Source organism: Poecile atricapillus, chromosome Z, assembly GCF_030490865.1.
Source record: "Poecile atricapillus isolate bPoeAtr1 chromosome Z, bPoeAtr1.hap1, whole genome shotgun sequence".
NCBI lineage: Eukaryota > Metazoa > Chordata > Aves > Passeriformes > Paridae > Poecile > Poecile atricapillus.
In genome coordinates this window covers 108811202-108834058 of record NC_081289.1, presented here as the reverse complement: position 1 = coordinate 108834058, position 22857 = coordinate 108811202, and the positions used below count along the sequence as shown (strand labels likewise).

At 36.8% G+C, this 22857-nt stretch overlaps 1 protein-coding gene across 1 annotated transcript in view; it reads right to left on the bottom strand.

The window, feature by feature from the left end:
* The window catches only part of FRMD3 (FERM domain containing 3), a 139727-nt gene that overhangs the window by 7658 nt on the left and 109212 nt on the right, over positions 1-22857 (bottom strand). The window contains exons 7-13 of the mRNA XM_058827388.1: positions 17869-17956; positions 15964-16052; positions 13644-13707; positions 12550-12638; positions 9198-9272; positions 8577-8645; positions 5204-5325 (exon numbers count right to left, since the gene is read on the bottom strand). Coding sequence (XP_058683371.1) covers positions 5204-5325; positions 8577-8645; positions 9198-9272; positions 12550-12638; positions 13644-13707; positions 15964-16052; positions 17869-17956 — 596 coding nt within the window. The remainder of the gene's footprint in view (positions 1-5203; positions 5326-8576; positions 8646-9197; positions 9273-12549; positions 12639-13643; positions 13708-15963; positions 16053-17868; positions 17957-22857) is intronic.

Genomic DNA, 22857 nt, shown 5'->3' with positions numbered 1-22857 from the left:
ATAAACTAGGGTAAGAGGGTTAAAAAAGGAGTTTGAGTAAAATAAATGTAAATTTACCAGCCCTTCTGGCTGTGATCTTGGAGCCATGCCGCAGTAAACGAATGCACACTTCCTTGTTGCAGTGGTTAACCATCCGCAAATGAATGCTTCTCTTGGTTTGGATTTTTACAAGACATTTCACCATTTTGACTATTAATTCCTCTTCTCAAAGTCTTGTAAAAGCTCTAGCCATACCAGCTTTGACCTTTTATTGAGTTCCCACTGAGTTTTAAGAGACTAACACAAGTCGTTCTCAATGAATCAAATGACAAGCTTCTAACATGGCCAACAAAAATATCCCAGCAGGGAACAGAACCAGAGGTTATTTTTAAACATTTCCAAATGCCTCATAATGTACAATACAAACTTTCACAGCACACATCTCAGTTAGCAGTTGCTAGCATAACAGCTGAACCACACACAGAGGCATAAAAATATCTAAGGCACCAAAACATAGTGCCGTTAAAAAAGAGGCCAGCATTCATAGTCCCATTATTTTTCTAAAATGCTTTAATACGTCAATAATGTCAGCTCCCATCACTGCCTGGAAATTATTTGTGAAACATGCAGATACAATGGAAAAATCCTATCCTGTGCTTACAAACCTTAGTCACAAATCAAACCAGTGAGGCAAAAACACGTTAATTTCTAGCCTAGAATGAAAACTGTCCATCCCATGTAAAAACAAGAGCATAAAATTTCTAAGTCTGGAAAAAAAAATTCTCTCTTTACATATGAGCTTCAGTGCCTGCGTGAGGGCAATTGTTGGACAGATTCTTATCCACCAGAGAGAAGCGTTTTTTCAGAAGGCTGGGCACTTCCCTGCTCCTGCAGAGATATACAGGTTCCCAAAAAAAGCACAATGCACCTATGTTGGCTGCTGGTAACTTGCTCCAGCTGGGAGCTGGAAGGCATAACAACACGCTATCCTAGTTGGAAAGAGACTCTTCTCACCAAAGCCACAGGGAAGAAATAAACTGGGAGGAGTACACTGGTGGGGATGTAGTCTGTCACTTCCCAGAATACTCATCTGTAACGTTTATGACATGTTGTGTTGAGTCTTCATTACCTGATGTCCTTGTTCTCTTTGTACCAAAAAAAATTCAGTGATGGACGCAAATATGTGGGAAAGAGAGGAGTAGATGAGGGAGTCCTGCAAATACTTATTTTACACACAAATATTTCGCTCATAAAGGACATCTGCTTCAATTAAGCTTTTGGAAATCATCTTTATGGTGGCTCCCTTCCCTGCACAGCCTGTATAGTACAAATATCCAGCAGAGGCCCTGTTTACTTCTTCCTCTGCCAGAGCAAAGATTTCTCTCTTCCTTTCCTTCTCTTGTGGGTGTGAGGAAAGATCACTCCTTAGCTTCCTATCTCCATTTTGTCACCCCTTCAAAAGTAAGACTCTGTCTTCTTTTCTCATTTTTGATTCTCATAACTGTTGTAGCAACCAAAACAGGGTCATTAAATTCTAACTAAAAGGGGTTGACCCTTTATTGTGTACATGGCTACAGAAACTGGAAAGGATTCTTACAAAAATGTAACCACCAGTGTATTCAATACATAAAGGAAGGCCTCAAGTGTCAGCCAGACATGGTCGAGAAAGATTTCCAACATTTGAAACATTTCCAAATGCTTTGTAACACACATTGCAAACTTCCACAGCATCCATCTCAGCTAGCAGTTGCTAGCATAACAGCTGAACCACACAGAAGCATAAAAATATCCAAGGCATCAAATCCTAGTACAAGAGTAAAAAAGGCCAGTGTGTTCCTGCATACTGATGTTGAGCAGTAAAATCTATAATTTATGTTTCATGTGACCATGCTTATGCAAAAGAGAAATGACCATGTTAATTTCAAATTGCTCCCCATAGTTTTTTTTACACATAACTAAGGGAGAAATCTTAAAATCTTACAACTGACTCAGAAAGACTCTGACTCCTGGTCTATACTAACTCTCAGCAAGAGACTATATAAAAAAAAAATTAATATAGTTGTACCTCTAAAAGCTCCATATGCCTCTCCTCTACAACCAAATCTTACACTGCTGAGTACCCTCACAGACAATTAGACTAATGGTAGCAGGTGTGTGCTTATTTCTGTGCATAGAATCATTAAGGTTGAAAAGTCAAGTCTGCTAACTCAGCACTGCTGTGTTCACCACTAAACCGTGCCCCCAGGCACCACAACCACACACCTTTTGAATGCTTCCAAGGAAGTTGATTCAATCATGCCCCTGGACAGTTTGTTCCAATGTCTGACCATCTTTTTGGTAAGGAAATTTTTCTTATGTCCAAACTAAACCTTCTCAGGTGCAACATGAGGCCACTTTCTCTTATTATCTGGGAGACAAGAACAATCCCCACCTGCCTGCACAGCTCCTTTCAGGGAGTTGTAGAGAGTGATAAAGTTCACCCCAAGCCTCCTCAAGACTAAACAACCCCAGATCCCTCAAAGGTTCCTCATAGGATTTGTGCTCCTTTCCCGTCACTCACACTAATCTGAATACAGGATTTGAGATGCAGCCTCACCAGGACTGAGTATAGCTCAGTTTTTCTCCATGTGTCGTTGAACACATCACATTTCTTGTAGTGCTGCTATTCAGATTTTGTGGCTGCCTTCTTTTACTGTGATTTTGATGAACTAGATTACTGCCTGTCCTGATCATTTGGCAACTGTTTTGCAGGTGGTGGTCCATTGTCTGTGGATTTTCTAGCATGTGATGCTATCACAGTAGCTAGTCACTTACTTGAGTAGACTATTTTTTTTTTAAAAAAAGACAAAACCATACCTCTCCAGCCACAGGATATTAATGTGGTTTTGACGAAGTGATGAAAGCTTCTTTTCAATCACTTGATACCTCTGTGCTGAGGTTTCATGCATGAATTATTGATCTGATAACATAGACTTTTGCCTTTGGAACAACAAAAATGAAAGTATGCTTCACTGGGCTGAGACATATACAGAGATATGCAGAGTTTCATGTCTGTAGCACACTAAAAGCAGTTTCCCAAGGCAGTTGTGTCAGTGTCAGGGCTGGATGCCTCTCCTCTCCTCTCCTCTCCTCTCCTCTCCTCTCCTCTCCTCTCCTCTCCTCTCCTCTCCTCTCCTCTCCTCTCCTCTCCTCTCCTCTCCTCTCCTCTCCTCTCCTCTCCTCTCCTCTCCTCTCCTCTCCTCTCCTCTCCTCTCCTCTCCTCTCCTCTCCTCTCCTCTCCTCTCCTCTCCTCTCCTCTCCTCTCCTCTCCTCTCCTCTCCTCTCCTCTCCTCTCCTCTCCTCTCCTCTCCTCTCCTCTCCTCTCCTCTCCTCTCCTCTCCTCTCCTCTCCTCTCCTCTCCTCTCCTCTCCTCTCCTCTCCTCTCCTCTCCTCTCCTCTCCTCTCCTCTCCTCTCCTCTCCTCTCCTCTCCTCTCCTCTCCTCTCCTCTCCTCTCCTCTCCTCTCCTCTCGTCTCCCCACTTCCTCCTCATGCCCTTACCCCAACACAAGACCTTGGTTGACCCTCTTGATGTGCCACTCAAAGGCTGAGTCAGGCAATAACAACAAGAAAACCCAACCAAGCCAAATAACAACAGCAAACCAAATTAAAGCAAAAAACCCAAAACTTGTTGTTTAGAATTTATTTACTATTTGTTTTGTTTTTAACTCTTTCTCCCAGTTACCAATCACTGGTATGATTACTGCTGGTGCAAGGGAGAAGGTGGGAATCCACAGAAGTGGACGATGGGAAGAGAGCCAGCATCACGGTTGGAGAACCATGAGATCAGTTCAAGCTGCAATTTGATAATATAGCCAAGTTTTCTGCAGGAAAAGACTGTAAAAGTCTAAATACTGTTAGCTTAGCAGCTGGTGATATTTAACAACATATAAAGTATGTAGTTAAATACCACCAGCACACACATTAGCTCATCAGAGTAACAACAATCTGTCTAACATAAAGGAAAGGTAATTTTCAAACCTATGTAACACAAACATTTAAAACAAGCACTGTATGGTGAGCATACACCAGTAAGTCACCAGTTTCCAAAAAAGGATTTAATTGCCTAGAGTTGTAAGTGTGTTTAAAGCAAGGACACGTGGTTATATCCAGCTGTTGTTACCCTACAGTGGTGACAAGTGCCCAGAGGAAACACAGCGGTGGCACTTGGCTGCTAGAAGGCAAATTCTCAGATAAATGTATTTCACAGCAGAGGTAAACAAGTAGCTGTTAAAACTAACAGCTGCTACTACTAATTATAATAAGGTATGCACACAGACAATGTAATTCACCTTGTACTTGCTACATTCAGTGTCCAAACTCCAAAGAATGAACAAAACATGTTCATACCACTCCTATAAAATAAAATTAGGACATACTTCCATGAAAAGGAAGACAGTCACTCAGCTATTTTCTGTTTCCCATTGACAAAAACAAAGCAACAGCAAAGATCTTATTTCCCAACCTCTGAAACAATTATCTCACTACATCTCAAGCAAGAACCAGCATCAGATTTTGTTTGGTTGGCTTCATTTTTATTAGAACAAAAACAATTATCCTCATTTAAGCTGGCAATGACGTTCATGTCATTGTTTGCAGTGACCGTAACTCAAAAAGAAAGGTGTTCCGTGTGATACTATCAAGAAATAAAGAAACACATGGAAAACACTACAGAATAAATTCAAACTGATATTCCAATAACATCCTTTTTTGTCAAAGGAAGACAAATTAACAGAAGATCTTTCCCAGCTGATTTTCAAAGAATGTCTTTTTTTTTGTCAAGGAAATGAAGTTAGCGGACTAAAGCAGAAAGGAAACACAAAAATAAGGGAATTGAGAAAAAAAATATCCAGGAGTAAACTGCCAGTTTTCACTCCTGAGTGTCTGCTGACACTAGTTAGAAAAAGGTGCCATCCTGAGACTATTTATTTCCTAAGATCCTTTTGCCTGAAAATTTAAAAGATTTTTTGAAACAGAAATCAAATAGCGTTAACTTTCTTCACAATGTATCTTGCAGAAGGCTTATGCAGTTTCTTGAGATAGTGATCATTTCTGGGTATGACATACAGAGGTTTAATGATGTATTCCCAATGAAAATTATTAATTTTTTTTCCATATTGCTGAGTCAGTATCACACCTTTTTCCATATGTTTTGTAATAAATATTGGCAGGAATAGGGTGACTCACCTTCATCTAAAGGAACCTCCTCCTCCTCACAGGGAGAAGGAAGGAGAGGCTGCAAAGGTTCCATGTTGATTATGAGTTGCTTGTTCAAGGAGGGAGAGCTGCGACTCTGGGTAATGCTGGTTCTAAAAGAATGGGGAAAACAGGGTCAGCTTGCTTACTGGAAATAGCTGCAGTCCAGTAAGTCTCATCTCAGAATCATTTTGCATAAATTACTAGGCCTTGAGCTGTTGTAAAAAGCTCTACACATTGAATGCTGCTTTCAGCTGTGTAATGCTGCACCCTCTGCAGATGTAAAGATTTCAACATCTGAAGTGTGAGAGGTATTATGCTGGTTTTCCTCCTTTACACTGCCTGACTTCCTTTCGTCTTGAGCAGGATTTCAGTGTGCTGCTCCCCTCCATAGTGTACAGCAAACATTAGTATTCAGATTCAAGGAAAGGGAAAGTTGTTCCTTTGCCTCCAGAACTGGATAAAGGATTTGTTACAGTTTGAGCACCGAGGATCAAAGACTAAAGCAGGAACAACTGTATCCCTTGACAGATATAGAGTGCTCTCACTCATGCCCACACACCCCAGATGCTGCCTCTACACCATGCCTCCCAGCACTCAAGCTGGTTTTCTTTCTTGTCTCACTTCACTCTAAGAGGCTTTCCTGGTTGCAGGTGTTGAATATACTCTGGAAAGTGTTAGGAATGCTGCTGATTTTCTTCAGTCATGATGGTTATTAGCCTAAAAATATATTATTGAGAACATAAAATGGTTCTTTTGAATATTCTATCTAGGATTTACACAATACAGGCCTGAAGTAAATCTAAACCATTATATTATAAAATATATACTATATATATTAAATATAATATAAATTATATATAAAATAATATTATATTATTATATTATTATTATATTATTATAATTTATATATTATATAAAATATAATATAAATTAAATATATATTATAATATATATAATATTATAAAATATTTACTTTGACAAAGCAAAGATGAAATGGAAGAGTATTCTAATTGACTTCAAATGGTATATTGATACAGTCCTGAAGATTCACAAAATGCATTTCAAGTCTGCATAAAAGGCTTAACTTGAAATTCCACATAAACAGATTGAACAAAAAACCTATTGCAAGTCAGAAGATAGAACTGTGTTGCTGAAGGTTTAGGTAAACTTGGGACACAGGTGTCCAATTCTTAACCCACACTACCTGTCAGTCTGTGGGAATAAACAACCTTTCTTGCTCAACTGACATGATTTTTTGTGCTATAACACATGCCCAAAGATACTCATATCCTCACTGAATACTCTCTGTGTTCTCTGAATACTCTCTGATAGCTATTTAGTTTAAATTTTCACTATCCACAGAAGGTTTTCACTCAGATTATTATAATCATTCCAACCCAAAGGTAAACCCATAGGCTTTTTATGCAGTCCCTGAACCTTTGTGCTTGTTGTAAAAAGCTCTCAAGCAACTCCCAAAATAGGGGTTATGCCTGGGAACACCCACAGGCTTCTGCCCCATACTTATTTACAAAGATGCCTCCTTCAAGCATGGAAGCAAAACATTGAATCATTCATTTTGTGCTTGTCAGAAGAACTTGCCACTGCATTAATCCTGCATGACTACACACTCCAATAGATTTTCAGTACACAGTGCTTTAAGTGTAATATCCAAACACAAAGATACTGGGTGGTACTCTCCTCTCAACTGCGTGCTACTTTCTTAGTCCAACCATGGTATAACTAAACTTACTTCGAGGGTGAGGACACAGGGAGGAAAAACTTTATACAGATATATAGATATACATTTACCTTCAATTAAATGGTTTTTTTCCTGAATGTTCTGCTTCTGAAAAGCCATCATTCCCTATACCCAAATCCTCTTTCACAGAGGAACTCTTTTTAAAAAATGCCCTTTTTTTTGAGCTGAAAATTTTCTATACCTTTTGCCTGCTTGAGCTTTTAGAAGAATCAGCTACCTCTGTCTCCCATTTCACAACCTGAGTTATAAAAGCACCTGAAATCACTGTATTTCTTAGTCTTTCTAAGAAACTGAACTTGGAGCTTCATAATATTACAAATGCAAACTTTGTAAGAAGGTTAATGATGAAAGATATGCATTGCTATTTGATGGGTGTTAATACCATATGATGTTGCTTTATAAACTTATTTGCTCTCTGAACTGTTTCTTTATGTACACCAAGTTTTAAACAGCATGTTTAAAATACTTCTAAATGTAGAAATCAAAGAAAAGCAGAATACAGGATAAAAAAGTAAATGTATGAAAATCTTTTCTTATCCTGGAAAAAAAAACCCTCTTGGAAAGTAGGCAAAGTAAGCTATTATCGAAAGTGAAAAACTATTCTCATTTAAAATACATTTGTGTACCCAAATATTTTACGGTGATGCATCTATATTTTTCCTTCTGTGTTATCATTTAACACATTCTAGACCTTTACTTTCCCCATTTTAAAATGTAATCTGGAAAAATATGTTTGAAATATGCCTGCATGGCCTAACTATTAATTATAAACTAGGGCTGGATGACATATTATAAATATTTACTGCAAATATATTCCCATCTTTTAGTAAAGACAATCCACTTTTAACTCAAATACAGACAAAATAGCAATATTCAATTAAAAATAAACAAAGAAAAAAAATCTCCCCAAAACATGAAATCTCACCAAAAATAGGAATATGGCTGTAGAATGTTCAGACTGTTAAGTAACCTGATTTTAAAAAAGGCTTCAAATAGTTTTCCCTGATGGCCTCTTTCTTTTCTGAAGTGCTTTAATCAGGTTCTTAGGAATTTTTACTGTCAATACAATGAGTGATAAGGACCTGAAAACATTAGTTTGCTTGCAAAGTCAAGCAGCTTATTTCTTCCAAGTCAAATTTTCCTCCAAAAAATAAAGATTCTCTAATATTTTTTTCCTCTTCACTGAATGAACTTCATGCTTTTTAATCTGAATACATTATGGAAAAACCATGAAGTATACTTTAAAAAAAACCCATAAGCATATACAAACCAAGAACTTTCAAAATCAAACAAAATCTAGGAATGAAATTAGAACGTACTTTTCTGTCAGGATCATGTAATAACAGTTTATGCCACAACACAAAAAATAATATAAGTTATCAGTCTGACTGATTAGTTAAACTCAGCTTCAAAGCAGCACAGATTAGGTTCTCCTTTATAGGAGACATTTGTCAGAATTTTGTATCATTGTCAGACGTATATTTCCTAAGGCTTGCATGCATAATTGTGGAAGCTCAGAATTACACCAATTGCACCTGATAATATTTATTTAGAGAATAATAATCCTCCTTAGTCCTTAAACTTTAATACTGAGTGTCATACCTGTGAACTTCAGGAGGTTCCCTCTGGATTTTAGAGCTTGCCTCCACAACCTCTTTGGCTACTTTTCCACTGCATTAAAAGATGAAATGAATATTCAAGTAAATACTAAGATACATGCCAAGAACTACATAAATGTGAAAAATTAATTTACATTAAAAAATAAAAAAAAAGGGAAAAAATGCAATAAAGTGCATATATAATGTCCCAGAATAAAATTGTGCTGACTCCTTGCCCACAAAGCTACCAAAGAAAAAGCAACTTTTTGTAGTAGAACACCATGAGTGGAACAGGACTGTATCTCACACCTGGTTGAGAGCTGCCCAGCTGCAAGAGGCATAAAATTTCTGCACTGGCCACACATCCTTATTTTTACAGAAGCTGAACCAAAAGTGGAGCTATCTGCTAGTAGAAGTACTCTTTACAGAAGCATCTGTGCAAAAACTCCTGCTTATTTTTTAAGTGACACTAGAAAAGGCAACAGAAATACTTTCAGATCTTTAAGTCAGCTAGGCATGAACAGACCCTTCAGCAGGAAAAGCCCTGAATTTGCCATGAGTAATTACTGGCATTTTCTTACTTCCTGAAATTATTTTCCACTAATAAGAAACAGCAAACACCTACCTATATCGAAATCTACTGCCTTTAAAAAATATCTTGCTGCTGGACATTGTCTTGATCTGACTGGACTTTGCATACCTTGAAGAAAAATAACGGAGGCTGTCACCTTTTCAAGGACATGATAAGCAAAAATGAACAAGACAAACTATAAGCTTTGTTATTTTTATACCACAAAGTAATATTCCACAAATGAGCTTTTCAACTTTTTTAAGGCATTTATACAAACTACACTATGAAGCACACAGAAAATCATTCAGACAGCACACAACAACTGAACATGGAACAAGTGATTATCATGAGAACAAGAAAATGAAATGCAGATGCTTGCTGTGTCTCTGAATTTTCATTCTGAGGATGAAGGAAAGACCATGGTATACCAAAAGGCTCTGAGACATATGTCCTAACACTACCTTGTTTGTGGGAAAATATGGCTATTTCTGCTTTTCCGCTAGGAAAACAAAGAAATAAAAAAGACAACAGCTTGTCTTCCAAAATAGGTGCTTTTCCAACATCTCTATTCAGTCAACTTCTAGCAGCCTACATCATACCCTACTGCTTCTCTGTAATCAACAAGTACACAGCCTTTTATCACAGTCTAACAAAGACCACAGAGGAGTACCTCATACTGCCATTTTCTTGATGTTCTCTTGAAAAATGGCAGATTGATTTTGTACTGAGTCTCTCATTCCCAGACCCTAGTAAACAACTTTCTTTGATTAATATCTACTTGAATAATTGCAACAGTGACCCCGAACCTGGACCAAGACACGACTAAAGCTCTGTTTTTCAAAACATGTCATGTGATCATGGCTTTACCTTAAATTCCAAGTCTCAAACTCTTCTAGGAAGAGGAGAGGACTGAATTTAACTAAGGCAAAGTGTCATTGCCGTGAATTATTTACACAATCTCACTATGTCTGCTTTAATTTTATTAGAATATCCTGTTGGTATTATACAGAACTTAAACAAATAGGATTTATCTAATGCTGCTAAGAAACAGTTCCCACTGTACAACTCTATTTCTCTGAAATGTGTAGAAACATTTCCTGTTTTGAAACTACTATCTTAAGACTTTACTTATAGATAGTTTTGGCTTCAGTTTCATGTTTGAAGAATTATTGTTATTCTTCTGCACTCTGCATATCAAACATTATAATTTTCCAATCTATTGTTCACATTCCTATCCATTGAGTAACATTACCAATCTTCGTTTCATTAAAGAAGTCCTCTTGAAAGACCCACCAGAACTGAAAGGTGGGCATAACTTCAAGCAGTAATTGTTAAGGAATAATTCCACTCCATAAAGTAATTTGGAAAGTAGAAAAATAGATCAGGGAAACAGCATTGAACATGCTAAGATCAGAGAATAACAAAGGGGAGGAGGTACTCCAAGTGTTAGAGCAGATTCTACCCTGAAGTGAATGGAGAAAAAATTGTGGGGAAGGAGGTTGTCCTGCTGCAGCAGATATCCTCACTGCAGCCCATGGAAGGCCCTGTAGCAGACCAACATGCTCTGAAGGAAGCTGCAGCCCACAGAGAGCTCCAGGCTCCAGGCAGGCATTGTGGCCTATGGAGAGGAACACAAGATGCAGCACGTATGTCTTGAAGGACTGCAAGCCCATGGGAAGGACCCATGCTTGAGGAACTCATGAAAAAGACTGGAGTAAAAAGTTAAAAAGACTGGAGTTAAAAGTTAAAAGACTGGAGTTAAAAAGGAAGGAGCAGCAGAGAGGAACTGCAATCCCCATTCTCCATTTCCCTGAGCTGCTCAGGGCAAGGAGGACATAGAGTAGTCAGATATGAAGGCATAAAGTTGATCCTGGAATGAAACAAGGGAAGGGCTGTTTTAATTTTGTCTCTGTTGACAATTTGAAAAACAGTGAAAAGATTAAAAGGAAATTAAATTAAACTTCTCCAAGTCAAGTCTGTTTTGCCTGTGACAGTAGTTTGTAAGCAATCCCTTTGTTTTTATTGTAAGCTATAAGCTATTTTATCATACTTTTTCCTCTTGACCTGTTAAGCAGAGGGAGTGAAAGATGCTGGTAGGCATCGGCATCTAGCCAAGATCAAATCCCCTGAATCAAGTATTTGTGACCAAAACCCAAATAGTTAATATTACAGCCATTTAACAAGAGCAGAGAGGTGATATTTCTGTGAGTCTGCCTGAGACATTTTTACATTGAACTAATTTCTACTCAAAGAAATTTATTTCTCTTCTTTAGGTGGAAATCATCTCCTATTCCCTATTTATTTCTTGTAACATAACATAAAACTACTCAAACACAGTGCAGTATTTTCCTACTTAAGTCCACTTCCAACAGAAAATGCTTCTGGATAAACTTGAAATTAGTCTTTATTTATAGACTATATTTAGGCTTGATATAGTCTCAAGCACAGTAGATGTTGACATAGAGTATTAACAAACGCATCGTGTCAGCTCCTACTTCCTTTTCTTTTTTCTATCCAATTGAATATATCAGTTGGATAGACTACATATTATTGGATCACTGTTAAAACTAAAGAGAGACTCTCTCCAAATTAAAGCAGATCATTAACATCCAGGTTAGAAGACACATTTTTCCTACTTCATTTTTGTTTACCCTTACAGCAGCCCCCTAGTGTGGCGATGTGCCAAAACAGAAACAGTGATATTTATAAAATATGGGAGAGGCTGTAAGGAAACATTAAGTAGCAAGAATAAAAGCTACACGCCTAGAGGGAAGCATCAATAAACAGATCTAACAAAGTCAGTGGAGGGCAGAGGAGTTTTTAGTGAGGAATTATTATTAGCTTCTCTTTCAGAGAATAGTGAGGTAGATACTACCTTTTTTTGTCTCTTTATGGGCTCTTTAGGTATAACAAGATCACAGGTATCTTTCAAAATGTATCTAAGAATATTTCCTTTTCTTTCTTAAATCATTACAGAGAACTGTTTATTTTTCAGTCAACTTATACTAAGCCTTCAATTTCAAGTGGAAGAACAATTACCTCCTGGCAGAAGAGCCCAGAGAAACAAGCATAACAGATTTTTTTTCCTCCATTCTCAAGATATTCCACAGCAGGGATAAGATTAATAGCTATGTTCCCAGACACAAGTGCAGTAATCTGTCCATCCCATATCTCACTACAGAGCAGCAAAAACATTGTACTGGAGCCAAAACCCTCCTGTCTTATTTAGATTATAAACAATTTCTAATACTGGCTTGAAGCGAAATTATATTCCCCATTAACTCACATATTTTCTGTCTGCATTTTGCCTTATGTTAGTTTAATGGAACATGTCACAATGAGCAATTTCCATGCACATGTACTTTTCTTTACTTTTAGTATAGGTAATGACTTCAGGTGTACATACTTGTAAAAAGCCTGGTTCTCCACACCACACTTCCAAAGATGCTTGCAGGCTGCTGGTGTAGAGGTATGGAATGACAGCACAGCCTTCTTCTAAGTGCAACGAAAAGAAAGCAAATGAAAGCAGTGAAAATGTTGAATTCTCAAAGACTGAAATAGCTGTACCTAATGGCATCACCTTTAACCAGATACACTGAAGATCAAGTTTTCCTGTGTAAGTGTAAATCTGTGGTTCTCGACACCCACAGACACATAATCCATACATAGCTGATATTTAAAGTGCCCAGGCAATTTTTTCAGAAACAAAAGGACATTCTTGGAGGGGGCATGGAAGAACATATGTACAAGTGGCTTTTAAAACTGTAAAACTGGTCAAAAGCAAAGGATGGAAATCTCTGTGTCCAATATTCTACATCACACTATTGCTGCACTACTTATCACGCACCCCTCCCTCCTCCCTACCATTCGATGTCCTACCATCAAAATCTCTTTGCAACCACATGAGCAGTCCTGATACCTCTGGCATTATTTCCTCCCTTAATTTTTTTTCCTCACTTCCATTCAAAACCATAACCTTAGACTATATCACTCTGATCTAGGGAAGGAAAGGATTATAACATACTGTAGGCAATAGTCTGTTGGATTTCAAAGACAAGAGCTCAGTGATAGGACTTTTAATTCCATGAGACAGACTCTAACCTTTTCAACTCACCAAAATTTGAGGATGGGATTGTAATTATCCAAAAATACCTCACATTGACTCAGGTACCAATGCTTACCCAAATTTGCAATCATATACAGACATCTTCTGTACTTTACAGTGGGCAAGTACAGCTTTAGCACTTAAAAATAAATTAAAACTTGACTCCAATGGTGTCCAAAATCATGAACAATCCACAGTGTGAAAATTAAGTGAGAAATGTCTCAACCCTTTGCAAATTAGACATTTTTTCAAAAATTACTCCCATTCATTCATAGTCTGTTTATTTACAATATTAAATACAATTATTGATTATTTACAAGTTTATTTAGTTAAAAAATATTGTCTTATACAAGCTTAATCAAATACAGAAGTTCCGTAAAAATATTAAACATAACCTCTTTCTGAGCTCCAAACACATAAAATGTCTTCCCTTCAAATTTCAGTTTATAGACATCACACCTAGAAAGAGAAAAAATATTTAGGTATAGGGAAAAAAAAGATAGATCTACAAGTAAAAAAAGTAACTAGCATGTAAGTTTCCCTGATTACCAAAGTCAAGCAGGCTATCAAATGACAAAAGTCCTCAAAAGGCCTTACAGGCTTTTAGGACAAAATTATTTAATAGTTTAATTTTTTTAGAGGACATAAGCCCAGAGTATTTCTTTTACATTCTTATGTACCTTCAAAGAATTAACTTTGTCTGCTGGAAAGTGAAGAGGAAATTAAAGGTAGAAAGAAGCTTATATTTATATTATATGTACGGCACACTGTGCAATTCCTCTTATGTCTTGAAATCTTACAGCATCTATTGTAATTAAATTGAGGGAAAGATAATGTTCTTTTCTCTATACTTATTTATCTGAGGCTTCATATCACACATCTTAATAACTAACTACTTATTACAGAACACAAGAAGAAAAAGTTTGACAGCAGTTGTTATAGAGGGGCCTTTTGAGTTGAAAAACCTGTATCAAAATTTAATTTCATCTAGGTTGAGTTCTCAATCTACATGTGGAATAACAGTGCACCATAAAAAGGCAATGTCACGCCTCTGCTTAAATTGTAATGGAAATTTTGTCATTACCAGAGTTAAAATGGAGACACTGTTTTTTCATAAATTTCCCAAAGGGTTTTGCGAGTCAGAGTTGAAACAGGAATAATCTTGGAGGCAAGGACAATGCTATACCTGAAACTTTATAACAAGTTTTCCTTTCACATGAAAAAAACAAAAATCATTGTGAAAGCTTTTACATTGAAAAGAAAATCTCAAATACAAATTTGGGGTTTTATTGTGCAGACCAAATTTCAGCTAAAATTAGTTACAGCTACTTGCACTTACTTCTAGGCCTCTGAAATGGAAGAAGCAGTACATGCGTTCAGATAAAACCCATCAGACTGACCGTTCAGCCTCCACTGTAACTGAGTAAACACTGAGAGTTTATTGGGTTTTCCTCTGTCACTGCTTTATTTTTTATCTGATTTACATATTAATGCACTTAATAAATATGCCTAGGACACATTATCCTCAAATAACATGAGAAGCTAAATGCTTGCTGTGCGATTAATTTCCCACGGTATGGTGGACACATGCTTGGCAAGTGCTACTCTCTCCTCAGTGTGCCATAGACTGACATAACTGTTATATTTTCTTTGTGCCAAAACCACAAACCACTGAAGTACTGTGAACCCAGCTACCTGCAATTAACCCTGAGGAAATTATAGTGTAAATCCTGGATTGCAAATGGATGGCTTTCAATAGGCATGTCCCCAGAGCTCAATAGGGAACTCAACTGTACAGACAGGATGACAATGACTTCACACTTCTGAGGACTTCAGGTTATTCAACACTCAGGGAAATTTCTACAAATATGCAGCAACGAGCCCAGCTTCACCTTTTTTTTCACCTTCTGCCCTTCTTGATCCCACAAGACAGGCTGACAGCTCAGAGATGGAACAGGCATACCTAAGAAACTGTTGTTGGCATGCATGTAGCACCAGGGCTAAAATGAGATTATCAGTGTCTAAGCATGACTGGTCACTTTGCACTGCACTGCTGAGGGTGTGGCTAGCTGCTCTTAGCATCATCTGCAGGAACTCAGTTTTCACCTCTTCCTCAAATGTGGCTGACAGAGGCTAACAAATTAAGTCCTGGAGTTCAAATAAAAGCAAACCTAGACAAACCAAGGACAGTAGCCTAAGTGCCCATTTCTTAAAAAAAAGAGACTAAAAAAATAAAAATTCAAGGGCATTCTCACCTCTACATCCTCTGCTTATCAAATAAGTTATTTTATAGTTTTCAAATTGAGGGTAATTAAATGAGAAACTTGCAATATTTCCAAGATTCAAATAAAGATTAAGGTGAACTTTTCTAAGTGTCCCAGACCTCTCTGCCAATAAACCTCACTGGTGATTTACAGCATAGCTGAAAAATCAACTTACTCAATTTTAGCATTTGTAAATTATGTTGACTAATGTAGTCTGTGGAATAGTTTTCACTGGGAGTTGAATGAGACCAAATTTCTGTTGTTGTTGTTACTGTTGCAGTTGTAGTTGCTGTTATCTAAAATCCTTTAAAACAGAAACATGATGGGGCAGGAGATGTAATATTCACATGGTTCTCCTTAAAGACAACAAATTGATGCGAAGATGGTAGGAAGAGAAGACACAGGAGATAATATGCTTATTTATTAAAATATTCTTACATCATATGCTTACCATTTTAATAAATGAATTCTTTTATTCCCCTGGAAAACTACAAATCCTGCAGCTGTGAATCCTAAAAATGTAGTTGTCCCAAATGAGTCCTTGAAAGAGAAAAAGAAACATAACAACAAAACTTTCCCCTCATCCAATGAGGTATTTCTCACTGGTAACATAAATTATCACTCCATTCTAAATTACCTTTATTTTTTTTTCACCTTCAAAAAAAATTATGCCTTCAAAATGTACACTTCTAAAGGAAAGGACTGCTCTTGGCAACAAAGACCTCATTTATTTCTAGGCCTTTGAGGGACAATATGCTTTGTTTCCATCTACCTGATGACAACAGGAACTCCTTAGGTAGACTTACTAAATTTATTGAAAATGTACTTCTGTGTATGTCCCATTCTTAAAAGGAGGACTAACTACAAACCAGGGATTCATATGTGCTTCAACACATTTTTTTTTAAGAGTTCACAATACATTGTTCCTCTGCAAGGTGTCGTGTTTGAAATACTGCTGACAGACAGCATTTAGTAATATAAGCTTCTGTTTTGTACTCATGTTCTCTTCAGTACAAATCAGAATAAATAGTGGTACCTGCCTTTCAAATAGAAAAGAAAATTTTTAAAATAGAACTTCACAATAAAAGTTCTGGCTTATAGTTTCTGATTAATGATTGAGATGAATTTTATATGAACCAGATTTTCTGTCCATACCAGGTTCCATACCCTCATCTTACTAAAGTTGATTATCTTATTATTATCTTATCTTATCTTATGTTTTACCAACAAAGTAAAGGGGAACAGAAACAGGGATGGTTCTGGAGTATCAGCCACAGCACTGAAAGAAGCATGTCATAAGGAGCCAGCAAAGAACCTTGCTTTGCAGTTCACTTTCAGAAGACAGACAGATTTTCCTTAGGTATGGGTGATGAACCTCTGATTGTCCCCGCTCCGTTACAAGCCCTGCCACGCAGGTAAAGAAGTAATTCTGAGCCAGTTATGGCTCAGTTTCTGGGACGCCTTTTGAAAATCTGTAGTATAGTTTCAAAGGCAAGTTTACTACATCACTGACTTCACTAGGCTCTGAACAACGACCCTGTCTTTCACACAAGAGCACCATTCCTCAAAAAGTACATACAAAATCTTACGCAGTTTTGTATTGGAGCTGACTGCTTAAGGATGCTCACCACCAGAACAGCTAAGTAAACAGCACTGCTGACCCAGAAGAAGAGATAATACACAAGCCAAAGCAAAAGCAGCAGTTAAAACACAAGACAAGTCACTCTAAAAATAAACACTGCAGATTATGCCAGTACAACCAAGTAATTAAAAATGCACGCATACAAGATAATCAGAACTGGTAATTAAGATCACCTTCTTAGAGAGGACCACAAAATAACAAAGTGGAAAGTGGGAATGGGAAGTGGGTTCTCCTGCTTGTACATTTGGCTTGCAAGTCTTCTTAAGCTTTGCATATTTTGATGGTGTTTGAAAAACTGATCTGCCATGGACTATCAATATGTTGCATCTTCTTGTCAAAATAATGATGAATTCTGAAAATCTTGGCAAACAAAAAATATTCATACCTGGAGTAATTAAAATAAACCTTTGCACTAAATGCAAAGGAATTATGGACTATAATGAGAGTTTATGCCGTTACAATCTACTAGATTCTCCTGGGATGTTCTTCTGCTTCCTCTGGGGAGACCTGCTTATTGACTGATGCAGAAATGTTAACCAGTCAGTGTTTTTCCAAGGCTTAAGCATAATATGTAGTTTCAGGGCAGCTTTTTTAGAAACTGCTTCCTATTTGTGCCTGGATAAAAACCAGAGCTAAATCAATTCCATTACTGGATTTTAACTAAATGTTAGTAAAAAGAACATTTTATTAAAAGTTAGCAAAAAGAACTGTTACCTTGCAAGGATGAGGATCAACACCATAAGTTTCCAAAGAATTTGCTTTAAGAAGCAAGTTAAATTCAGCAACAGCTGGGCTCTGACCTCTGAAATTATAAAAGAAAAAGCTGTTTGACAGCAACAAAAAATAGGAGAAAAATACTTTCTGACTGGAGAGTTTAAATGCCTAAAGACAGAGGGAGGTAAAGTTTTTACTGACATTCAAACTATTTCAACCATGTTTTTTTGTAATAAAAAGGTAGAAAACTTCTCCCATCTTTTCTTCTGCTGAATTGTACAGTGCCTGATGCTTTCAGGTAAATTCTGTTTTATTTTTATGAATCCTGAGATAACAACAAAATTATCTAATATTCTGCAAGTATTTCTTGTCTTTTCGATATACCCTCATGTCAGCCTGAATATGAAATAAACCTCAGCATCTTTTTTCCACAAAGTCTTGCTCACCATCTCATTTAAAAGGATTGTGCAGATTAACAAACATTCCTTCCAGTGCAGGGTATAAACACAGCAATCATATTACACTGCCTACTCAGATGTATGCCTAATTATAGCAGTGCCTGCTACCAACATGATAGCTCAGAATTTGTCAGCATTTCCATTTATACACCCCTATTTTTAGGTAGTCTATAATCAACAGCAAATATACACTAAAGCCTGAAAGACGGCATGAAGACCTGGGGTCTAGAGTAACTTTTATCTGATTTTTGGTAACGACTTGTATTACAATAAGCTCTAACACAGATTTACAATGCCTCTCTGTTTCAAGTATTACTTAATTTCTGTATCTGTATGACTAGAGTACATGATTTTGATAGATAGTACCATTTTTTTGATATTGAACAGTGCCTAGGACCTTTAGAAAGCCAAACCTCATAAATACTTTAGATCCAAATTAAAAGAAAAAAAAAAAAAAGCCATAAACAAAATTTCAAGGAGCATAGCAATAGTCATACTTTATTCTACCCCTTTTTTGTTGTGAGCCCAGCCTTACACTGATCAATTGTCCATAGGAATTGACATTTAATACTTCACTATGTATTGTTGTAACATAATTTCCCTGAAAGCCTGTTATTCCCCATCATGTAGAAAACAACAAGTATTGACATACGATATCCAGTATCTGGTCAAAAGTTCAGTTTAACAATTAAAGCAACATCTAGCATGCCTGTGGACATCAAATCCTATTTTGAACATGACAGGATAATGACCTGTGGTAATGTAAGTGTCAATAATCATTTCTGTTGCAAATTTTAAAATGGCTCATTTTCACTTCACTGTTTATCATTTCCTAGTCAACCCCACAATATTTCTTGGGCTTCTTCAGTATTTATCTGACACTACACAACCTTCACTTTATTTCAGACCACATTTTTGAGGATGCTTTTCATCTAAATTTAAAAAATATATATTAGAGAAGAAGTGACCTTCTTTCTCTTTCCTGTTTTGGTCTCTTTCTCACCACTTCCAGTGGGGAAGGACATGTATTAAGGGGAGCACCAAAAAACTACAAATGTATATTTATACAGCTAATATTTAAGGAGAAAGCAGCACAAAAGCAGCATTCAAACAAAAATGCTTACCTTTCCACTCAGATTTTTGGTAGCTCTACTAGGCTTTTGCTTCATATAAATACTACTAAATCACAACTTTATGTGCCTTTACAACTGTGAGACCATAAATGACCTCTAAAAAGGCAACAAGTTTATTTCATGTACTGCATTTGACAGAAGTAATTGACTAGTTTAGACCTAAATTACTTAAAAATAGTTATGTTGCATAGTGAAAAGCCAAATAAGCAGTTCGATTGCTTATTAGATGTTGGGCCTTACAAAAACAAAGGATTATAAAATGCATTTTTTTATCCACTTGTTTGCTGGTACAAAGGAGAGTCAATCTTCTGGTTACAATGGACAAAAAGTGACAAGTAGTTTGCAACAATGTGGTTTGGAGAGTTGGTATATTCAAATGAGGAAAAAAATCTCAACTTGCCAACACTATTAAAGAGACATTAAAATCAGTATTATCAGGCTCCTCTCCCCCACACCCTCTGCAACTATGATGATTTTATGTACCTCAAGTGAAACAAACTGTGTAATTTTGGGGGAAAAAAAAGCAGAAGACATGGGCAAATTTGATCTTATCCGACTACAGACTAATCAAATGCGTAGAGTGCAAAGCCTTAAAAGAACATCACAAAGCACAAGAGTCAAGGACAATATCAAATGAAAAAAAAATCCTCATTCATCCCTTATGAAGGGATTAGCATTTAAGCCTTGATAATATGCTTTTCATGTGTAACTTAGTAATGAAATTTTTCTTAATAAATAAAAATACAACTGTAACAAATCCTACCAGCAAAGTGAACGTTTTTTTATCAGTCACTGATCTAACATTAGATATGCCTTTGATTTTCTTTGTTCAAAAGCCAGTAAGCCTTCTATATGCAACAAACAGCCTTATACAAGAATTTATATTTATGTGTCATGGAGTTACTTTACCTTTAAGAAAGTTAAAGTTGCTGGGGACTCCTGGGAGTCTTTTCTCCAATTATCGGTCATTGCTGAGAATTGACAGCAGTTTTAGCCATTGAAAAGTAGAATCAACTTGTGAACCCCACCTTAAAGTGTACAACCAGAAGTCTGTGGCTCTCTTTGTTTTCTGACTGTGAAAGGTAGTAGAGTTTCGGCTTCTTGCTCTGCCCGGCCACGTGTGGCCGGGCGGGGGCCGGGCCGGGCCTGCCGCGTATCCCGGCCGGGAGATGGGGCCTGCGGGAGCTTGCTCCGAGCCAAGCTAGGCCAGGCCTGTTCCTGGCTTAGCTGAAAGTTTTACCGTGATGAAATTTACCAGAAAACTGTCGAGTAAAGAAGGAGAAGAGCTCTAAGCCTGCTGCAAGCAGAGACAGTGACTATGCTCTCCAGAGCAGCTATGAAGAACTTTCCATCGCAGACAGCTCCAGCTCCTGTTCAGCAGAGATCACCAAACCATCTACAAAAGCTTGGGCAAGATTTTAACTCTTTCTTATCCAGATAAGACTTGCGGATTAATCTTTTTATCCAGAAAGAGAAAAGGAGAGTGATCAACATGAAAAGAGACTTTATAAACTACTAGTGGCAAGAAAGAAAAGAAACTTCAAGAAAGGTAGAGAATTAAGAAGATGCTTTAATTAAGCTGAAATATCTTTCTGTTAAAACTATGGGGATGGACAATGAAGTCCTGAAAAGAACTCCTTTAATTCATGATAGAGTATGGGGAGGAATAGAGTGTTCAAAGTGTAAATTTGAGAAAAAGTAGAGCAATTATGGTATAGTGAAGTGCTGAGAGATTTGAAGCCTTGAGAGGCAATGAGAAAACTGTTTTCTAGTGAAGCTCACAAAAACAGATGAAGAATACTTTTTGCCTTTGAATAACTTATCCTTAAAATGCTATCCCCAAACTAATGACCTATAACACATTTCAAAGTGATGTGAAATAGGAATGAGCTTTGATAACAGCAGCTCTGAGCAGCTGATATCAGAAAAACAAGAAACTATAACAAAAATAGTTTTCTTGTGAAAAACTCCATAAATTAACAGAAAGGAACTTCTGCTTCTTTACAGAAACTGATAGAAAGACTGTAGAAAGAATCGAGATTATTTAAACCATCAAAATTATAAAGTTGTTGTCTCTGTTATCATGTGAACAAAAAAATGGTGGACAGTGAGAAATGAAAAGGTTTTTCTAAAAGTTTATTCTGGTGTTCTTATTCTTGTAGTTTGTCAATAAACTTTCTTTACTCCTTTTAAGTTTTATGCCTGGTTTGCTCTTATTTTAATCCATATCTCACAGCAAGAAATAAATAATTCTTTTTTCCCCTTTTTGTTAATTACTGGTTCAAAACCACGACATTATGCAAGTATTTTGCAGTGGAAAAACAGGGAATATTTAGCAAACACGTATTTATTTTTTTTTGGAACCCAGTACTCTCAGGAAACGCACGTGTCTGAATTTATTGTTCTTGACCTTATTTCTCAGTATGAATTCAGCACTAAGAGAAAAATATGTTCTCTTTCTATATATTGCAGGCAGTACAACACCTGCCTGCTGCATGGCAAAGGTACTGAACATGACCAAAACCAGGAAGAACTACTCAGAAAATTTTCTGCATATCATACAAATGCTAAAGGGTGGAATATTTGTGAAATTAGAGCTCCACAACCATTAGCTATGAATTAATGATTCAACCTAAGAGTCAATCAATCAATCCAAAAGTTCAGAATAAAATTTTAATGAAACAAATACCTCAATAGAACACTGAGAAGTATGCAACATGCTCTGTTTTAACTTGAGGCCCATGAGAAGTATGCATTAGAGGATGTAAGAGCTCTCTTTATTCCCCACAGGGTCCCAACTTTGAAGGACTTCAAAGGCAAAGAAGCTCAACAGGGAATAACTTCCAGGGTGTGTCATAGTGATGGTCTACTTGCTTCACTCACTGCCAAAACCAAATCATTTCAGAAGTTTCTTTCCTTCATACCTTTCCTTTGAAGTATGTATCTGTTACATACTGAAGTCATAAATCTTAGTACAAGTTAAGGATGAAACAGCATGTGATTGAGAATTAACTCCTTTTGACAAAGAAGACCATGTAGAAAAAACAGGTAAGGAAAAATATTTTCAATGCTATTCTCATCCTCTTGGTTCCTTAGTGCCATTAGTGAGGTCATTTGATTTGTCTTTGATTCTCTTACTGACTTATAAAGTGCTGTGAGATACTACTTTTAAAAAAATAATAACAATTACAGTCCACCCTTTTGCCTCATCTCTATGTCAAGAAAAGGTACTTGCTGCAGAATACAGTAGCAATACTTTACTAGAGTATGTACTATCTATGTTTAACTTCTGGACATTTACGGTTTCTAATGGTGTATTAATGTCTTTTAATAAAAGAATAAATAAATACGTACATAATGATCTGACCTCTAGAGACATTACATATTCATCTCCATGC